This window comes from Chinchilla lanigera, unplaced genomic scaffold (assembly GCF_000276665.1).
Source record: "Chinchilla lanigera isolate Chin_1 unplaced genomic scaffold, ChiLan1.0 scaffold00100, whole genome shotgun sequence".
NCBI lineage: Eukaryota > Metazoa > Chordata > Mammalia > Rodentia > Chinchillidae > Chinchilla > Chinchilla lanigera.
In genome coordinates, this window is record NW_004955501.1 from 6,797,901 (window position 1) to 6,818,540 (window position 20,640).

Genomic DNA, 20,640 nt, shown 5'->3' on the forward strand with positions numbered 1-20,640 from the left:
GGCAACCTTGTTAGTTTTGTAGTGGAATTTTTTCCTATGCAGAACTAACAGAGGTGAGCTGTGGATCCCGTTACAGAATACCCTTTGACAGCTTCCTCAAAGTTCATGAATTTGCTGTTTAAAAATATAACATGATCAGATTAATACAGGTTGCTCGGTGCACCACCAGAGTTTCTGACTCGGTGACCTGGTGACAAATCCCATATCTGGAATTTCTAAGTCCCCAGGTAACTCTGCTAGCCTAGCAATCCCAGTGTGAGAACTTCTAATGAGTCTCTCTCAGTCTGGGTTTAATTGTGAAAATAACTACTGATTTAGAGATTATCTGGAGAAACTGAGGTCAAAGGACACATTGAGAAAGGAGACAAATTGCTTCCTAAAACTTGCAGTCTGACAAAGGAGCGTGCATGTGGCTTGAAGTTTATGTTCTTGATGGAGCTCTTTATCGCCAGAGTTTGTCTTTTCCATCTGTTAAAGGTAGCTGAATGGACCTATTACCCACACTGTCAGTTGCCTTCCTGACATAGGTAAATACTAGAATTATGTCAGGAGATATCATGTTTTTGAGGGTGCTATCCAAACTCCATGTAATGAGTCAGGTAAGGCCCCCCATTAATTTTTTCAGGTTAGCGTGTTGTTGGATAACATTTAATATCCTCCTGGCTTAAAATGGATAGACCAGGGAAGGCAAATTAGCACGGTGCTGTGGGCAACTCTTTTTTCTTCTGCTTTGCATTTGAGAAGCTTTGCCTAACTTTGCAGAGTTACTGTAAGCAGCAACCCTGTGAATGAGGAGTGATGTCACAACTAAACCACCTCATCTGAGCCCCTATGGACTAGCTGAGCTATCCTGGGAAGAGGTGTTGCTTTCCAATGCTGCCTTTTCTGCTTGTAGACAGGTGGGATTCAAATGGGGGACCCATGAGTGAGCCAGTCCCCAGGCCTACAAGGAGAATACAATTCTTACCTTCTGATTTGCTACCTTTGTCAGTAAGTAATCTTAAATTCAGGTCTTAGGACAATCTGTCTGCTTTCTCTGGGACTCTCCTTTTACCTTTGCATTGTTTTTAGAGTATCCTGAAAGGCGTCAAGAGTCTGTCTTAGATCTGTGTCTTAGACTTGCACACTGCCTGTGTTACCTTGGGTAATTTGCTTAATCTTTCTGTGATACAGTGGCTTTCCTGTAAAGAAGAGGTTTTGGATAATTCTTCTCTAGGTTTCTTCTAGTTTGAATAGTCAAAAATTTCATTCATGTTTTACCTTTCACCCTTCTGAAATTAAGCATCCTTTCCTGCATTTTCATTTCTTTTCAGGCTGCTCTTTTCCTCTCCCCTCACCACACACATCTCGTCTCCTGTCTGATAATGTGAGAGAATACTACCATATCCCTCAAGTTAAGTCGCAGACATCATCATACCTCAGCATATCTTTCTCCCTTCCAAAAGTAACCCCATGTCCCTATTTAATCTCAAAAATAGTTTCTTAAAAGATATATTTGGTGGCAATTGAAATGAGCATGTGTTCTGGCTCTGTTTCACATACATTCACAGTGATAGGATACCTCTCTTCGTCTCATATTGGTACAGAAGAGGAGGATAAGAGAGCTGGGACCAAATGATGATTTTCCAGGTCTAGCATATCAGTGCTGAAAGGAGCTCAAAGTTTGTGTTGTTCCTAACCTTTTAGGTTAGGCTGGTGCAGGGCATTCAACTGCTAGGCACACCCCACCTATGCAAAGAGCTACACTTGCCTCCTCGGCGTGAAGACAAACGCCCTGCCCGAGACCTCTACCCCAGCTCCCGCTCTTGTTGTTCCCAACCAGATTTCATTCCAGCTACAGTCCACCCAGCTCAGAGCTGCGGCACTCAGCCTGCTCCGTCTCCATGGTGTTGATGACATTCTTCTGCCATTCAGGCCTTGCCTTTCTTCTACACACCTGTGTTGCTTGCTGCATCTTCTCCAATGCCAGCATCCTAGGTGCCTTGGATAACGATGTCCTGTCCTTGTCCCACTTCTGATGTAATTGGCACTATAACCAAAAAGTCAGTTCACCAAATAATACATTTTCCCTGAATCAGATCACTACCAAATTTTTGACTTACTGAAAAGAAGATTTTCCACTACAATGGTACCTTGGTTCATGAATTTCATTCTTTCAATAATTCTGGTCACAAACTGAATCCAAAGAGAAACAAACCCAGAGAGAACCAAATCAAATTCAGTAGGTTCAGTGTTGGCCTTATGGGGAAACTTGATCCAGTTCTTGTCCAGTTCAGTTTGTGACCAGACTCGTGGAAAGAATTAAGTTCGTGAACTGAGGCACCAGTGTATTTTCAAAGTTTACTACAAAATGCCTTAACACTAACAGAGATATCAGATTTTTGTTGTTGTTTAGGCTGTATATGAAGTTTACTGATGCTCATATGCTTTTCTGACTAGCAAGCATAACTGGCTAACAGAATATCCACAAGATTATACTGTTTCTTGTCTTCACTCCCAAAGGAGGAGAAGAATATGGTATTTAGCTGTTAAAGTACTCATTTCTTCAAAAGTCAAAGGCCTGGAGGTGTGTATGTTTATAGTCCCTGGTGTGTGTGTGTGTGTGTGTGTGCATGTGTGTGTTACTGGGGATTGTTTCTAGGGCCTTTTTGGTGAGCTAAATTCCTAGCTTTTTTCAAGGCCTTATTGTTGTTTTTTGTTATTTTGTTTGTTTTTGTCTTGCTAAGTTCCTAAATTGACCAGAAGATATATTTTAAATAATAATATCTAGGTTGTGTGATTATAGCTGATTTGTACAGTCACAGCTGTATTTTCCTAAAAAGAATACATATCATATCTACAATTAGAAAAAAAATATGATAAATGTTAGTGAAAACACCACAGTAAAGCTTATGTACTAACTTCAAAGCATTCGCACTCAAGGGAAGGAAGAAGAGACATGTGAATTATGTAGATTCTTAAGGAAACTTTTGAAGAATGTTTAAAATCTGTAAAAGCTGGACATGGTGGTGCACGCCTGTAATCCCAGCACTCTAGAGGCTGAGGCAGGAGGATCACTGTGAGTTGGAAGCCAGCCTGGCCTACATAGTGCATTCAAGCTGTCTAAACTGCATAGCAAGACTCTGTCTCAAAAAACAAACAAAACAAAACAAAAAGACCTATAAGGAAATATTTTTTTTAAAATTAAGTTTACTTTAAAGAGAAAAGAAAACAAAATAACAACAAATATAAAAACAAAACAACACAAAAACAATAAAGACAATACAGAATTTCAAAATAAGATGATAGGAAATTAACAATGATTGTTATATTACATATTGTTATCTTCCATGAAGTTGCTCAGATTACCAGATGTAAGAATGCAAGATTGATCAATATTTCAATCTGGGAAATTTGTGGGAAATCCCGATGGGTGGGATATTTGCTAAGGTTTTTGAGAAATCATTCTGCTGTTGCTTCAGGTAAAGCCTTGGGCCCTCACCCTGTTCCTACAGAGAGGAGAGCTGGCTGGCTCATCTGATCCTGAACTTTTGTAATATTATTTTCAATTACAGATGAGACCAAGGAGGGCTTGGAGCCCTAGTAATAAATAAATTAAAAAAGAATCGTTGGCTCTTCAAATAGGTTCTGAAGTTTTCCCCGCTAGCGTCCCCAGCTCAACCCTAATTTGACAAAGAGAATACAGTATTTGTATTTTGAACTAGCCTACTAAATATAGGGGGAGAAAAATAATTGCTTAGTTTACAAAATCATCCCCAAGAGACTTGGCTTCAGATTCAAGGACAAGATGAGGCTAGGTATGAATTAATTAACTTTGTTTTGGACAAGATGTGGGCCTCTGGGATTCTCTGAATGCCAGTGCAGGTCAGCAAAGACACAGGCTCCTGAAGCCAAGCTCCTGGGCAGCCCCATGTGAGCTGATTACTGTGCCTCACCCCCCTTGCTTAGCATCTGCCCACCAGGAGGCTCAGGTCCATGCCCTTTCTCTAGCCAATCCTCAAAAACAAAGAAGCAAAAATCTTCCAACCCTCTCTCCCCACTGAATTCAAAACAGGAAAACTGGCACTGCAGTGAACTTGCTGATAAGGCCCCCATGGAATCAGGAAGGTGAAGACGGAAGCAATGCTGAGGTTAGCCAAACCTTTTCGCTAGTCTTGTAATACTCTCTGGTGCTCTTGGCTTCAGCTCAGACACTTCTAAGGAGGGGGATTTCACCCTTTCCTATCCAGTGAGGCTCAGTGTGCCCCGGCCACCCTAATTTATACCTATTTGTTAATACTATCTACTTTCACTGTCAAAAGTGTCCCAACTTGGACAATATATTCTGTGGCCATTTTGTGATAATAAAGCATTTTCATTACCAAATGTTCCTAAGAGCTGATCAAAGATCAGGCATTTGTGAGCTTGGTGCTATCAATGGTATTATCATTGTCATCCCCACCATAGATCAAGATTATGAGCTTCCAAAGTGATCCAGAACACTTCGACATCAGGCATTTGGATTCACAGTCAGAGGGCTAATCTACTCTTCCCTTACAGCTGAGCTACACTACGTCTGAACTTCTGTTTCATATGATTAATAAGAAAAGGATCCCTTTCCAAATCCCCAAGTTTTTCCTCTGGCTTCTGTGTAAGTGGTCAGTTGGAGAGAGGAGACTAATTTTGAAGGACCTTGTTGTACTCCAGGTACTGCACATAAGTGACGCCAGTGTCGCCTTTCAGTCATCTCATCTCCACTCCGTCTCAGCTCACTCACGCAAGGTTGCACGTACAGCTCGCGGTGGAGCTAAAATCCAAACCTAAGTTCATCTGATTTCAGCACCTGTGTTCCTGTTGTACCACATGCTCACCGAAGTGCGTGCAGTTTTTACAACCTTTTGTAAACTTCAGAAGCAGAATAGTAATTCTTCCTAAATGCTGCCTCTGTGAAACTGCTATGGCACTCAAGCATGAAGCCTCCTTCCCCCAAGTTGAGAGATTGATGCCTACATTCGAGAAAGCATATCTTTGTGCTAGCTCAGGAAGACCTGTGGCACCCATCTGAGAACAGGCACTCGCTTGTGGATGTTTATCTGAAGACCAAAGAATTTGAGCAATTTGCAGTAATTAGGCCCCGTTCTTCCCTTGCATGGGTCCGTTTTGCTTGTATAGCGACTAAGGATAATAATGACATGAAAACTGGTATACAGTCACTCATTCATCTACTCAATAATGAATGCATTGAATGTGAACAGTAATAAAGGTGGTATTCCTGCCAGACTGCATGCTGCAAGCTGGCACCAATTATCCCATTTAATCCTCACAAAACCCCCGAGGGCGAAGTGTTTCCTCTAAGCACCTGAACCTTGAAGTAACTCGCTGAGGCACACAGTTTTGAAGTGGAGAAGGCATGAGCTAAATGCACCCAGGCCTTCTGACTCCCAGACAGTGTCCGTGTCTCAACTCCTAAGCAGTTGTGTCTCTCGTCCTATCTACAGCACTGTCATGACCAACACTTTTAACACAGGATCCAGAGAACAGCTGGACACTGGGAAACAAGGTCAGCAAAGACTGCGTCAGTCTGTGGGCCCACAGGACAGGGTTATACTCGGGTCCTCAGGTTCTCCAGGCACTGGGTGCTGACAATTGCTGGAGTCTCTGTCCCCAGAGCAACCTTCCCTCAGTTTTGTTAGCAGCTTCAGGGGCCACATCCCTGCTTTCCCGATCAGCACCCGCAAACATCTTTCCCATGACATCACTTTAAGCCAACCAAGATTTTCTGTCTCACCAGTGCATTACTTATAGGAATGCCTTTATTGTTTCTACACTAAGTAAAAGTAATACAGGTTCATTGCAAAAACACATTCAGAATATATATAAAAAAATCACCCTTCTTCCCACTGTTGAGAGATAACTGCTAAACATTCTGGAGTGCATATTCTTACAGAGTTTTCCATGATACACATACATATAATTCTTTTTTAAATAAACCTTTGGTCATTCCCATGATTTTACTTGCTTTTTTACATAAAAATGCATAATGAGCATCTTTCAGTGCTAATGGATATACTCTGCGTCATTTAAGTACTACATGGCAATGGTCATGTAATGTATCCCTATTATGAACATCAAGACTGTTTCTCCTGTGTTTTAGAATTATAAACAACACTTTGTTATGTATCCTGTCTGCCCCAGACAGATTAAAAAAAAAAAGTTAAAAGTGGAATATTTAGCAACATGTTAAGGTCTTTGATACACATTGCTCAATATTCATATAGCAGATCACACAGCCCTGCACAGACAGTGCACAAAGGTGCTCCCTTTCCTGCATTCTCACGGACACCCCAGCTTTCTGTCTTGTTTATTTTAATGCCTCTATCACCACGCAAATAGAAGACAACCCTGGCCTACCCTGGCTTTTCTTATCCCACACAGCCTTCTCTATCCTAACTGGCAGGACATTAAAAATTGCATGTCATCCCTCAGTGACCTCAAGGTCCTGGAGATGGGTCCCCTGAGGGATTGTTCAGGAGCTGAGGCTAGAGGAAAGCAATGAGTCAGTGCTGTGATCTCAGCCTGGAAGCCTGCCTCATTCTTGGGCCTTCTTTTCTTCCTTTATATGGACTCCTGTGCCTTCCTGCCATTCCGTTTCATCCGTGCTGTACAAACTCCTAGCTCAGCACTCTCTTCTGAGCCAGGACTCATGGATGCAACCAGATCTGGGTATGAACTCCTCTCGGATGACCCACAGACATCCTCAGACTCAGCAGCTCAAAGCCACGCTCACGTCTCCTCTTGTTGTTCTCTCCATGGCCCTCTGCACGGGCTCCTCCTCTAGCAGCCACAACCCAGAGTGCCACCTGTGTCCGCCCACACGTGCCAGAAGCCTGTAATGCAGAGCCTTACCTCACGCCTTTCACTCTCTACTCCTATCCAGCAATTAATCATGAAGTCCCATCAATTCAGTGTCTTAAATACTTCCATTAATACTGCTCCAAAGCCATAGATGACTATAATGACCTCCAAGTTGAGACTGATTGGATGGGAGAGAAAGGAGAAGGAAAGCAGCATTTCCTGAGCACCTGTACATGCCTAGTGCTGGAATTTTGGTATTATCCATGCACAACAATAAATGCATGGAGTAGATGTTATCATCAGCATTTCACAGATGAGGAGACAGGTGCCCAGAGAAGAAGCTGCCCGGGGACCCAACCAGGCCGAACATTTAGAGCTCCCATGTGATTCTTGCTATATATTAGATAGCAGGAGTGAAGGTAGGTGTGGTCTATGCAGAGGAAACTTCCCTCCTTGGTGAACTTCTTGAGGCCAAGGAATGACTATGAATCACTTTGCTTATCCGGTAGGGTTTAGCCTGGGGCCTGTATCAAGTTAAGTGCTATTTCTGTCATTTATGCGAGAGAGAGGAGTCTAGCAATTAAGAGCGTGGACCCTGGAACAAGACTGTTGGCTTCCAAATCCCAGCTATGCTACTTCCTCGCTCTAGAAGCAAGCCAGGCATCAAGCTGTTCTGCTGCGGACTAAGTGGTGGCTGCCCAAAAGGTGTGTCCATGTCCCAAGTACCATGGCCATGAATGTGGACCTTATTTTGTAAAAAGAGTCTTTATAAATTTAAAGGAGTGACCTCAAGATGGGTCATTCTTACAGGCCCCTCAGTGCAGTAACAAGTGTCTTTATAGGAGGACTCTGGAGGAAAGATCAGACAGAGGAGGAAAGGAGGCGGAGCAGCAGCCATAGCAGAGAAATAAGGGCAGCTGCCACAGCTACACAGGATTTGGGGTCTCCTCTGAAGCTGCTCCAGGGCCCTACCAATACCTTGGTTCCAGACTCTTGCCCTCTAGAGCCCAAAGAGAGCAGATTTCTGTGGTTTAAAACCACCAGGATTGTGATAACTCATTATGTCAGCCTTAGCAAACTAATAAGCTGTTTGCATCTGAATTTTTTCATCCAACCATGGGCATATGCTAACACTTATTTCATAGGGCAGCTGTGAGAATTAAATGGATCAATACGTATAAGGCAATATAGAGCAGTAGCTGTCACATAGCAGGGTGATGAATGTAACTCTCCCAGTATTTGCTATGATTCTTTAATAATTGTGTGACCTTTAGTAATAATAAAATACCTAGTCCACATCAAAGCTAGAGTTAGCTTCTTTCATTTAAAGCTGATCTTCTCAATCCCCCTCTGTCCCATGGACTGCTAGTATTTAGTCACCAGATGGATCATAACCCACCAAAGTGAGGGACTGAAAACCTGCCATGTGCCCTTGACTTTACACAATCCTCTGCCCCATCACTGGGATACTTAGAAAGGTGGGCCTTTCTTCTCTCTCCCGATTAGGAATGCTGCATCTCGTGGCCAGGGGAGTACGGTAAAGGGATATGTGACTCCTGACTAATAACTGAGCAGAGTCGTTTGTGATGATAATGGGCCACACACGAGAGATTAGGCAAGAATGAATAACTAATATGCAAGTAGTCCTTAGTCCCTCTCTCCCTCTCTGAAACTCTCCCTTCACTCCTCTTGCTGATCAAGTCAAGCAAGGGTGAAAGCCTGTAATTACATTTGAAGTAATTAGAATCTTGCTTAATAGAAAGCTTAAGATAGCAAGTCCAAACCCATAGATTACCCATTGACATTATTACCCATAATGGCATTCTGAATCCTCCTCCCTAGGATAGGCCTTTCGTGGGTCTCCATTGGACAGCTGAGGGCTCCAGTGAATTTACATAAAATGGAAGCCCACAGGCATATCACTCATGGGAAGAAAGTTTCAGAATTGTGTTTTCTTAGTTTCTAAAACTCTGCCCCATTAGTGAAAGTCCAAGTCAGCAAGACAGACTCATTTAGGACCCCTCTTAAAATATGCATTTGAAACCTGATCCTGACGCACTAAAATTCCTTGTCTTCTATACATAGTCTTACTTTCTGGCTCAGCGCTTCTCAACTTCAGGTGCATGCAAAACAGAGGTGATTCAACAGACCTAGGGAAGAGCCCCAGTTTCTGCATCTCCTCCTCCCTGCTGCTACTGCTAGAGGGGGCCAGATTTGGGGAGGGGGGCTTTGTGAATGGCAAGAGAGAAGTCTTACTTAATCCCCAAATGACTTTACCTCCCTCATTCCACAGCAGCTATTCTAAACTCCTAGTATATCTTGAAAAAGTAGTGAATTTGTCAATTGAAGGAAGACATCCCATGCCAGGAAAAATCATAGCTCTTGACTGGTCTTTTTCAAGTTCTTTAAGATATATTTTAAACTATTCTTTATTCATAGTATATAGAACAGACCAAAGCTGTCTGGGACAGCTGTACTCAGACAAGATTGTGAGTCCTCTGGGTTAGCACTGAGAACTGACCGACCAGGACATGGAGGCAGAGGACCAAGACCAGGGTCTCCTGGCACAGGGCTTCCCTTGAGTGTGTGTGCTCTGACCAGGTAGAGTGGTAGTGTCCCGAAGTCTTCGGGAGGGAAATGTGAAAGTGGGGTTTCCCCAATCTTGGCATCACTGAGCTCATCACTGCATGCCTTCCTGGGACTTTGAACCTCATCTTGGGCTAAACCAACCCAGCTGTCTCCTGTGTCTATTGTTACAATTCACCACAGACTTGGTGACTGAATACAAGGCAATTTCTTCTCTCAGAGTTTTGAGGGGCCAAGTCTTAAATCAGGACCACTGTCATTCTAAAAGCTGGAGGACAGAATCCATTTCCTATTTCTTTTGGCCTCTGGAGGCTCCTGTTCTTCCTTGTCTGTGGCCATGTGCTTCCGAATGTCCAGCATCTTCACATCTCTCTCTGAACCTCTCTTTTGAGTGTGTGGTGTCAGATTTCACTCCAGTCCCCCTTATAGGGACACATATGGTTATACTTAGGACTCAGCTGGTTAATCCAGCACAACCTTCTCAGCTCAAGATCCTCAACCTACTCACATCTGCAAAGACCCTCTTGTTAATTTGGCCATATGAGGTAGTCCACACAGGTTACAGGGACTGCAGTATGTATACTGCGGACAGGGAGTGGAAATTGACATTTTTGTAGCCCATCACTGCCAAAGTTGCTGAAACACCTAGAACCAGAGTGCAAAGTGTGCAGGGATAAATTAAGGCTCTTCTTTCTGTCCCTTGCCCTCTCCTGGCTCCTCATGCTCACACATACCTTTGTGGCTGCTGCTCCCCTGCCTGGGCATCCTCCCTCCCCTTTCTGACCTTTCACTTCTTCTCCAAGAGTAGTTTCTTCAAAAACACCTTTCCTGATCTCCTGGACCAGGCCTGTCCCCATGACATGGACCAATCTGCAGAGCTGGAATTTGATGAGTTGTATGTGACTCTCTCAGGAAGGGTACTGTCCCTGCCTGCTCTGTGTATTTTATTTTCAATGCCTGGTGCATGGTAGATAAAAATCTGTTCAATAAAGGCTTGACTCTTACAACTCTTGGTTTCAAATCCTGCATCTACAAGTGTTCATCAGTTTAGGCTGTCATACATTCTGTTCAACAACAGAAATTTATTTTCTTACAGCTCTGGAAGTTAGGAGTCTAAGATCTAGGTGCTATGAGGGTTGGTTTCTTCTAAGAGCTCTCTTCCTAGCCTGAAGACAACTACCTTTTCTCAAAGCCTTTCCTCTATGTGTACCCTAGAGAGGCAGTAGGAGAGGAACAGGCAGAGAGAGAGGCCACGGGGGTGGGGAAGAAGGGATAGAAGAGAGACAGGAGCGGGGGAGAAAGGGGGAAAGGAAGAGGGAAATTGGAAAGGGAGACAAGGAAGGGGAGAAGGAAAAGAAAGGCTGTGCAAATGTGTGGTCTCCCAGCTGCCTCTTCTTGGTTTTTTTAAATGGTAGCAAAGTTTTATTAAAGGTAGGAAAAGGATCAGGTTCTACAGAGCAAGTTTGGCCTCAGTAAAAGTAGGAAAAGAAGTACATGCTACAGCAAGAGGGCAGGCCACCATACAAGAGGAAATAAAGTGGCAAAAACTCAGCATGGCCACTCCTGTTGTATCACCTGCTCCCCAGGCTGACATGAGGTCTAGGCCATCTTGTCAAAAACTGGCTCAAATTCTCCAGAGAAGCCCATGTGCACAGCTTCAGGAACTGTTCTGCATGTGTCTTGGGATTTCTTAGTTAACAGGTCACTAACTGCCTCTTCTTATAAGGACACCAGCCCTATGAGATTAGGGCCCCCACCCTTATGCTCTAAGTTACCTTCAATTAACTTTTAACTTACTTTTAACTTCCTGAAAAGCCCTACCCCCAAATAGCCATGCTGGGAGTTAAGACTTCAGCAAGTGAATTTGGGGAAGGACACAATTCAGTCCATGATGCTATGACCTTGAACTCCTCATTAGTATCAGTACAGCTGGGTGCCCTCATCCCAGTTGCTTGAGGACAAGAGAGTTGATCATTAAATGACAAGAAGTGAGGTAACGTGTGGTGTCCCAGGCATTATCTGACACAGTAAGGGTCTTGGTTACGTTCTCCCAGAAACAGTCAGGTATTGGAGGGCCAGTCCATAATTTGTGAGGTAGAAGAAACACTAAGAGACAGCAGAGAAGTGAGATGGGAAGGAGAAAGCAGCCAATAAAATAAAAAGTCATTTTCTAGCTGATTACTACTGCAGCAACTTGAGCTTCAGCTCACAGAACTCAGGCATTGATGGGGAGCAGACTCTCCGAGTCACCCCTAACCTCTAGGGCAAAAGAACTGGGGAATTTATGCACCTAACTCATCAATCATTGGTTGAGGTCTTCCGAAGGGTATTGGTTCTCTCCACATCCAACTGGCTGCACATGCAAACCGGGGAAAATCTTCAGGTGAAGAGATGGTGGATGTGGCTGTTGGAAGCCAGACGTCTCAGTAAAAGGAACGCTTACAGAGCTCTGGGGAGGTTTGCTGTCTGACCAGTGAGCTAACAGGGCACCTTAGTTGTTCTCTGAAGTGGTGGACACAGTACATGTAGTAGTAGCTTTCAAAACACTAGAGATGTCCCTTGACTAAAGGGTTCTGGGGTCAAATGTGTGTAAGGAACGTACATTACATGCCTGTCCCAGGGGATTCCCAACCGAAGCTCTGGAATATCCTGCAGGTGAAATGTTAAGCTTGTTTGAATCCTGTGATTTCAAAAGTTATTCACACAAAAGCTTTTTCACTTAATATATACTTACCTTTTTAAGAAATGCAAGTTATGTAATTCATGCTTTGGGAATTAGCCATTCAGAGGAGATGGCATGGAGATGTGCCTGTAAAATAAAATGAAGGCGTTTAAGGGGTGTATTTCTGCTTAGCTCTGTATCTGATGGTAAGCACAGAGATAGTGTTCAGTAGATATTTATTATTACAACAGTTTTCAAGCAATGTCAAAAAAAGAACACTGAAAATATTTTTACTAATAATCTTATGAAAAATAACCATCTAGTTTCCAAAGTGATTACTTTGAAGACTGGGGAAAAGTTTATCTGAATATTTATTTCTTAAAATACTGAATTAAAAGCTTTTAATTCATTTAAATGAAATTCTAGGGAAAAAATGGGGACCTATGCTTGTAGAAGCCATCATCCACTTGGCAAGAGAACTAGTGCTTCCTGCCCCAGCCCATGTGAGGGTACAGATCAGGGACCTTGGGGTCCTGTTGTCCCTCTGATCCAACCTGTCTAAAAAGAGCGCACTGATTTCGCCTTCTCCCTCTGCACTTCACCCACTTGTTGAACGCTGAAGTTTGCATCTGTGACCAGACTACCGCGTGGAATGAATCAAATTAGAGGACTTCTGACAATTGCACCCTCTTTAGGCTTAGTGATAGGCAGAACTTACTATTTGTTTGTCTCAAATGTCAGCTGAGGTGAGTCCTTGTCATTCCAACTTCCTCATTTGTTGACAAGAGCTAAGGTCTTTTCCAGCCTGGTGCAGTTGCTTCCGAAGCGACAAAGCATACATGACAAGTGGGGTTTGGAAAAAATAGGCTTTTCTCTCCAGCACGTCACTCCAGCTGGGCATCCCTGCTATTTTTGCCCAATAGTCCTAAGAATGGCAACAGCAATGACAACTCATTGTCTGTCCATTATGATTACAATGAAAGGTTTGAAACTAATTATTACTCATTCTTTGAAGCTGAGATGGGTGGAGATTATAAAACAAGTTGTGTTGTTGCCTGCTTACTTAGACACTTGTATAACTAAATGTCCATTTCCTCAGAAAGAATATTTCCTGGCATTTACAAAAGGTAGGAGCAGGTACATAGTAGCATTCTCCTTATTTCTTGCAATTGGAGATGCTGGTATTTCCAGGTCAGAGTGGGGAGAGTGAACTCTAGCCATCCTGTGTCTCATGGGTAAGTATCCCCTGCTCTTTCTTGAGCAATGACAGTGTGGGTCCTGAAAGGCATTGAATAACCTAATCTCAGCAGTGCTAGCCTATTATTTTGGTGGTATTCTGTTTGTTAGAAGCAAATCATTGGGTCTATCTCACACTCAAGGGGAGGAGCTTATAGCATAGCATGAATACCAGAAAACTAAGATCACTGGGACTGTCTTATGTAGAAGCTGCCCACCACAGTGGTTTATTGTTGTTCCCTAGGAATGAGCATGCCTTTAACCTGATTCTTTTAACACTTCCCGGCTTTAGGGATCATGAGTGGTGCGCCTATCTGGACTCCAATGCCTTGCCAAACTTCTATTTCAAAAAACAAATAAGGAAGGTAAACAATGGATGGGCAGGTTCTGCTAAAAACAATTTTCACTGAGAGAAATGCACTGTGTGCACGACACTGGAATATGAAGAGGACCCGGTTACTCCTATTGGCTTGTCTGAACGGCAGTTTTCTGAGGACTTACTTTATAACCTCCTAGTGGATAGATTAAAAGTAGGACTCTGGATGTCAGAGCCATAGAAGCTGCATATTTAGACCCTGAACTCCTTTCCCCATCCCCCACTTTGCAAGGAGCTTTGGTGATAATTTGAGATCATTCGAGGCTTCATTTACATTACCTTAATGTGCATGTTCAACATTATCCATCTAATTTTGATATAAACGCTTCACTAACAATTAAGCCACCTCCTAATTGACTAAATTATTATTAGCACTTTCTTGCAGCACACATCGTAGGAGGAAAGAAAGGAGGGAATAAACTGTATTGAGAGGTCTGTGGGTGAACCTTAGAGTGCAAACAGACATAGGTGTCATAATTTCAAGCAGAGCTGGGAATATGGAATTTTGTAGGGCAAGAGTTTAAAAATAGACCTCTAATTATATGACTACTGTTTCCTCTTTTTGTTTCCGTTTGTGCAGATCGTCTCCCAGAGAAAGCTGTCCAAGTCTTTGCTGAAGCACGGGAACACAGCAGGGAAATCCTCCATCACGGTGAGCACTCCCAGAGCCCTCCCTGAGCAGCTGTGCCCGGGTGGGCACCCAGTGGCCTGGCTGGGCAACACTGCACCCCTAGAAGCAGAGTCTCTGCCTACAGGAACCAATGCTACAACTGCTGAGCTATCCCAGCTGCCTTTGTATTTTCTTTCTTTCTCTTTCCTGACAATATAATTTTGGCCCTCTACCCTAAGGAAAAATGCGGAAGAAAAAGGATTTGAAAGTGAGGCTACTCATGTCTGCTGAGCACTTCTGCAATTGCAGCGTGTCTTAGGAAACGAGAGTGTAGGGGTGAATGTGAGAAGAATATGGAACTGCCTAGGTCTTCATATTGTCCAAGCCACTTGTCTCTTCAGCAACGTTTAGGGCAAGGTTTAGTTTGTTGCCTAAGAAGCAGAAGGCCAGGTGTGGTGGCACATGCCTGTTATCCCAGCACTTGGGGGGCTGAGGCAGGAGGATCACTGTGAGTCCAAGACCAACCTGGGCTACAAAGTGAGCTCAAGGCCAGCCTGAACTGCATAGCGAGACCCTGTCTCAAAAAAAAAAAAAAAAAAAAAAAAAAAAAAAGGAGAAGAAGAAGAAAAAGAAGTCCAGCTCTTAACACTTCTTTTAGATATAACAGTTTCAAGCTATGCTGATTTAGTAGCCATTAGACACATGATTATTTAAGGAAATAAATTATTTAAAATTAAATAAAAGCAAATAGTGTTCATAGTCACACTAGCCATATATTGAATGCTGCTATACTGGACAGTGCAGAGAACAGAGCAGTTTTAGTATCACAGGTTGTTCTATGAGAAATGCTGAAAGTATTTCTAAATAAAACCCTAAAGTTTCATGCTGGTATTTGAAACTTTGCCATCTCATATTAGAGCTTTTAAGAAAGGTAGAGAAAACAGTGTATCTATTTAGGTGTGTGTGGGAAGAGAAGAAGAGAGAGGGAGGGAGAGAGAGGGGGAGAGAAAGAGGAGAAAGAGGGGGAGTAGGGGGGAGAGGGAGAGAGGGAGAGAAATCTAAATTTCTAGGAAGGCAAATTGTCAGGAAACAAAATTCTTTTCTTTTAACATTCCTTTTTCACTTGAGAGTGACTGATTTATTCTTTTTAAAGAAAGGAATCTATTTTTAAAGTTCAAAAGGGCTCCCAGTGGTGAAAGTTGTGGCCATTCTGACAAGAATGTACCTGAGTTTGTTGCTTGAATATTTTAATTATCTTCCTGCTTTCATGGTGCTATGGGTTGAACCCGGGACCTCACATGCCAAGCACGCACAGTACCACTGACCTATGCCTCCAGCACCTTGTGCTTGAATATTTTAAATGACACTGCCCCGCTGAAGCTTTTTTCTGGGTGCCGTATTCATATTCAGCAAGGAATCAACTAGTCTTTGAAGACCTTAACAGCGCTCTAAAAAGTCATGGACCCAAAGACCCACCTGCAAAGCCCACAACCTCGCTATGAAATTTGCCATAGATTTTTCCCTGGGAGGAAAAAAAAAGTTAACTTTGCTGCCTATTTACTAAGATGACATCTTAGAAATTTTCTTCCTTTATATACATATGCAAAATTTTAATCTCCTTTCTAATTTTAAATATTTAAATAGTAGTTTTCTTAATGTCAGATCCTTGGATCAAAACATTGGCTTCAATAGCTTCAGGAAAACACCTGGAAATGTGTGTGAGAGTTTTGAGGTGTCTGTGACTACAGTTAGCTAAAAGCCACCACCCATATGCAATGTAAAGGGCACTAAGAAACAAAAGAGAATTGAATAAAAAAATATAAATATGATTCCTGGGTTATCAAATTCTTGAGTTTTTCCCATATACCTGGACTGAAGATTTGAATTCTCATTTTCTCATACTTTTTTGAGTCCATCTCTCTTTAGACAATTTTTTAGCTTCAACATTAAGTGTAAATTACTTAAAACATTTTCTAGAGGCTACCAGTGAGGGTTCAGATGAATGGAAAAACTGAGCTGAGATAAAATGGAAATACAATGGAATTAAATTTTAGTATCTCAAAATGACCAATTAGATAAGGATGTTCACACACTGTGGGCCTTGAACATATAGTAAAATCCTAGCATTATGTATATATATCATTTCACCTATATACAATTAGAGTGACTTCCAGATTTTTGCTCATATTGTGGCTTTTGTTTTTTTCTTTTTCCATCAATGTTTGCTCCAAGGCTTTGAAATGCACTGGCTATTAAATATTGGAAAGTGTCTTATAAAAGAGCCTCTTAAGACTGTATTGTCTCTTTACTCACTCCAAATTTTTATCAGGAATTCTCAGGGTTTAGAGCCTGTGTTCTCTCTCCTTCTCCCTCCCCCTTTCCCCCCTGCCCTCGCTCTCCCTCTCCCACTTTCTCAGAAAGCTCAAGTATGCTCTTTTGTGTGGGAGGCCGGATAATGAGGTCGAGGCCTAACTGACCCCTCTTAGAGCACAAAGCAGCAAGGTAGCGAGCCGTGCTCTGCTCCTCTGGTGGCGTGCAGGTGCGCTGGATGTTGCAAGTTCCAGAAACAGTTAACGAGCTGAGACCCAGGTGTTCCCCTGGTCACATAGTGTAGATAACAGGAGGCGGATGAATCTCGTGCTTGCACAAGTGTCTGAGTGAGTAAAAGCGAAGTGAGCCACATGCTCAGGGGTCTCTTTGCCTTAGAGCTGCAAGAGCCCCAGGGCCCCTCTTTTCTAAATTAATTCTGTATCTTTCTGATTTTTGTCCTCACTTGCCCCCCAGCTGGAGACAAACTTGTTGGCTGGTTCCTACACTTTTGCAAAATAGGAATTAGAATATTTCTTTGACAACCATATAACCATTGGTCTGGAATACACAGAGATCGCTTTATTCCCCCATCCCTTATAGGTCTGACTTAGAAAGAAGACAACTATTACTGTTCTTACTACTTTGTAATTTCCCGAGTAGGGATAAAAAATGCATATTGTTATTTGTGGGAGGACCATCCAGTACCAGTTATCCAAAAACCTCTTTCTATCTGCCGCTCCCAGTAGCCTTTCCTCCATCTTGGGTCCTATCCCTCATTCTCTCATATTAAGCACAAAAAGATACATAGTTATCCAGTGCTGCCTATCCTAGGGAATTCCCTTCAGTACTTGGACATGGTGTGTCAGGCTCACTAGATTTGTGGAAAAATTCCTTGGCCCACATCTGTTCTTGATTTTTGCTGGCTGGTGGGTTTCTGGGCCCTTCCCACTGTAGCTGATTGTGCTTTGTCCTTTAGGTGATTGCTGAAGAATTATCTGGCAATGACGACTACGTAGAACTCGCATTCAACGCACGGAAACTGGACGACAAGGTATGCTTGGCATTACCGTTATTGAAAGAAGTAACAGAGCCATCACAGAGTTTAATCAGATTTCTCCCTGCAGCTGTTTTTCCCTTGCAACCCACATTATTAAACAGATCAAAGATTACAGAGAGGTCTGCAGAGTAAAGCTTTCCCCAAATTGAGAAACAGTTAATGAGAAGGGGACGGGACTGTAATTAAAACGGGACAGTTTTATTACACTAAGACTTTATTAGTTTCCAAATGCCACAGGTCAGATGCACAAGAAAGTATGATTTAACCCCACTGTTAGGGACATTCTAAGAGAAAGGAGAAGATGTTAAAAGGAAGAAAAGCTACATTTATTAAACATCTGTGTTTGAGAATTACAGGGTTAAAAGCTTTTCACATACTATAACATCCAACCCTTTGCACAACCCCACATAACAGGAATTACTAACACTTTTGCAGATAAAGAGATTTAAAGATGAAATAACTTGTCTAAGTCACTCCATGCATCCCTCAATCCAGAGCTTCTGAGTAACAGACACCAGGACACGACTACATATGCAAGGATTTTACTAGCAGAAGTGTCTGCAAAGAGAACTTAGAGTCAGGGAAAGCCAATAGACCCAGATGAAAGTTGACCGTGAATGATGGAGCAAGGGAACAAAGTAGAGGTGGAAAGCTCCTGGAATGTCACACAGACTAAGGAGGTTTCAGGATATCTTAGAGCCAAAGTCGGCTGCTAGGGCCTCCCACCTCTCCTGGAAAGGGGCTGCTGCAATGCCCCTTTCACACTCAGTGACCTGCTGGGAGCAGCCCCGGGAAGCCTGGCCACAGTGCAAATGCAGGATGGATTCCAGAGCTTAGCAACTTGTGACCTTCAGTCAGTTACACTCTCTGTGGCTACAGGTCTACAAGGCACATTTTCATGGCCACTGCATCCTGCTAGTGAGGGGTAAAATTAAAGGTTTAATCCCGTGTCAGTCTAACTTTCATCTGTGCTCATTCTATTGTAACTTCTATTCAATCAAAGGCCATGTTAGTCATTCATATATATGCATAAAAATATATATATGCATATATATATGAGAAAGTTATGCAATCACTGTACTTTAAAAAGGGGTGGAGGTGTCCTCCTCAACCTCATTATATGGTATCTATGATTTCCCACCAAGTAGATCTGTAAGTCAAAAAACACATTGTACCAATAGACATATTCACATAGGACTTCACTTTCCCAGAGTAAGATTAGAGAATGGGGATTTCTGGGTGCATCACTACTTTTTGAATGACTTGCAGGCATTAGCTTGAAAATGGAAAGCAATGTCTCAAGACATGGTGTGAAGTCTTAAACAGCAGCGTATATCTTGGCATATCTCATTTACTTTTCACCCAGAAGAATTGCTCATTTATGCATTCATCAGTTCATGAATTTATCCATTGATTTATTCACTCATTCATCTTTCATTTGCCAAACTGTGCCAAGGGATTATTATACAAGAGGTACTGGGGTAAGAAAAAGACTTAAAAAGATCTCCTGGTCTCAAACCATAGTCTTGAATCCATCATGTAAATTAAGCATAAACTTTTAAAAATGACAAAATAATGCCATAGTCATGATAAGATGTGATAATTGATGTTTAGTTAGTGTCCTAGGCAAGGCAATCCATTCTGCCTGGAGACATCAGAAAACACTCTCTCCTTAAAAGCTAATTGCTGTTTAGTAGCTTTAACAATTCTGAGTAGACTATGGGAAACTTTTACAACTACCACTCTTTTTAATTTTAGTATGTTTGTAGGACATGGTGATAACCTTCATTGTGGGGAGTTGGTGTGTGTATAACACATTTTAATCCCTTTTTATCCCCTGCTCCTCCCCTTTGTCCATCTTCCGGTCCCCTTCTCATGTGCAAAAGTTCTAACTCCCTGTTTCCTATTATCTGTCTTCTATTTTGCTCTTTAATGTATTATATTTTAGGTTTCTCATTTAAGAAAAATCATGCAATATGGAAGCTTGTGTGTCTGATTTCACTTAACATTATAGTCTCAAAATGCATCCATTTTCCACCAAACGACTCACATATATCCTTTATAGAAGACTTGCATTCCACTGTGTGTAAATACCATGTTTTGTTTATACATTAATCTGTTGATGGACATTTAGTTATTATGAGTTGTGCTTCTGTGCTTACAATACTTCTGGTGGGTCCCAGTACAGCTCACACTAATGTCAAAAGATAGTATATTGAAATTCCTAAAATAAAATAAAACTACTGTGTTTTGACATTAGCATGAGCCAAGTGCTGGGACCTGGAGGATTTTTTTGTATTGTTTTTACAGCACTGGGCCTTTTCAATAAGCCAGATTCCTAGCCATCTAACTTTTTTTTTGAGACAGGATCTTTAGTGAGATGCTGTCTCTAAGTTGCCCATGCTAGGCTGAACTTGCTATGCTTCTGCCTCAGTTTACCAGAATGCTGAGATTACAGGCGTGTGCCCACACCCCAGCTGGGAGTGAGCTTTTAAACTTCACTTCTCCAAACTCTTCTTTCATTGTCTCCCCAAATCTCGCAACAGTTCACAAAATTGCTCTGCAATGTCTTCCCCAGTGCAGGTAAGAGCCGGGTGGTTCAGTGTGTAACAGTTTCAGGCTACTCACTTTATGGTCTATAACGGCTTCTTTCCATTTAGTACTCTTTGTAGTATCTCTGAGGTGTCACCAACTGATTTGCATTACAGTGCAATGCAAAGGGTCTTGGGGGTGTGTTAGCAGGCCTATAGGCACTGAGGTATTTGAACAGTGCCCCTTAGTTAGAAGAATACTTCCTCATGAGCTGAAAGCTTACTCTGGAGCTCTCCATTCAGTGCTAATGACTATTCCTACCACTGGGTTCACTGATAGTCCAGGGCCCTGGCCACTGCTGAGTCTCAGAACCCCAGTTCTTCGTAATAGTACTGTGTATTGTTTTGACTCCTGGTCATCCAGAAAACAAAGCAGAG

At 42.4% G+C, this 20,640-nt stretch overlaps 1 protein-coding gene across 2 annotated transcripts in view; it reads left to right on the forward strand.

Annotated features, from left to right (window-relative positions):
- Positions 1 to 20,640, forward strand: part of Cpne4 (copine IV) — a 467,949-nt gene that overhangs the window by 324,232 nt on the left and 123,077 nt on the right. For both annotated transcript variants that reach the window (XM_013505812.1, XM_005406839.2), the window contains exons 4-5: positions 14,275 to 14,346; positions 17,591 to 17,665. In XM_013505812.1, coding sequence (XP_013361266.1) covers positions 14,275 to 14,346; positions 17,591 to 17,665 — 147 coding nt within the window. The remainder of the gene's footprint in view (positions 1 to 14,274; positions 14,347 to 17,590; positions 17,666 to 20,640) is intronic.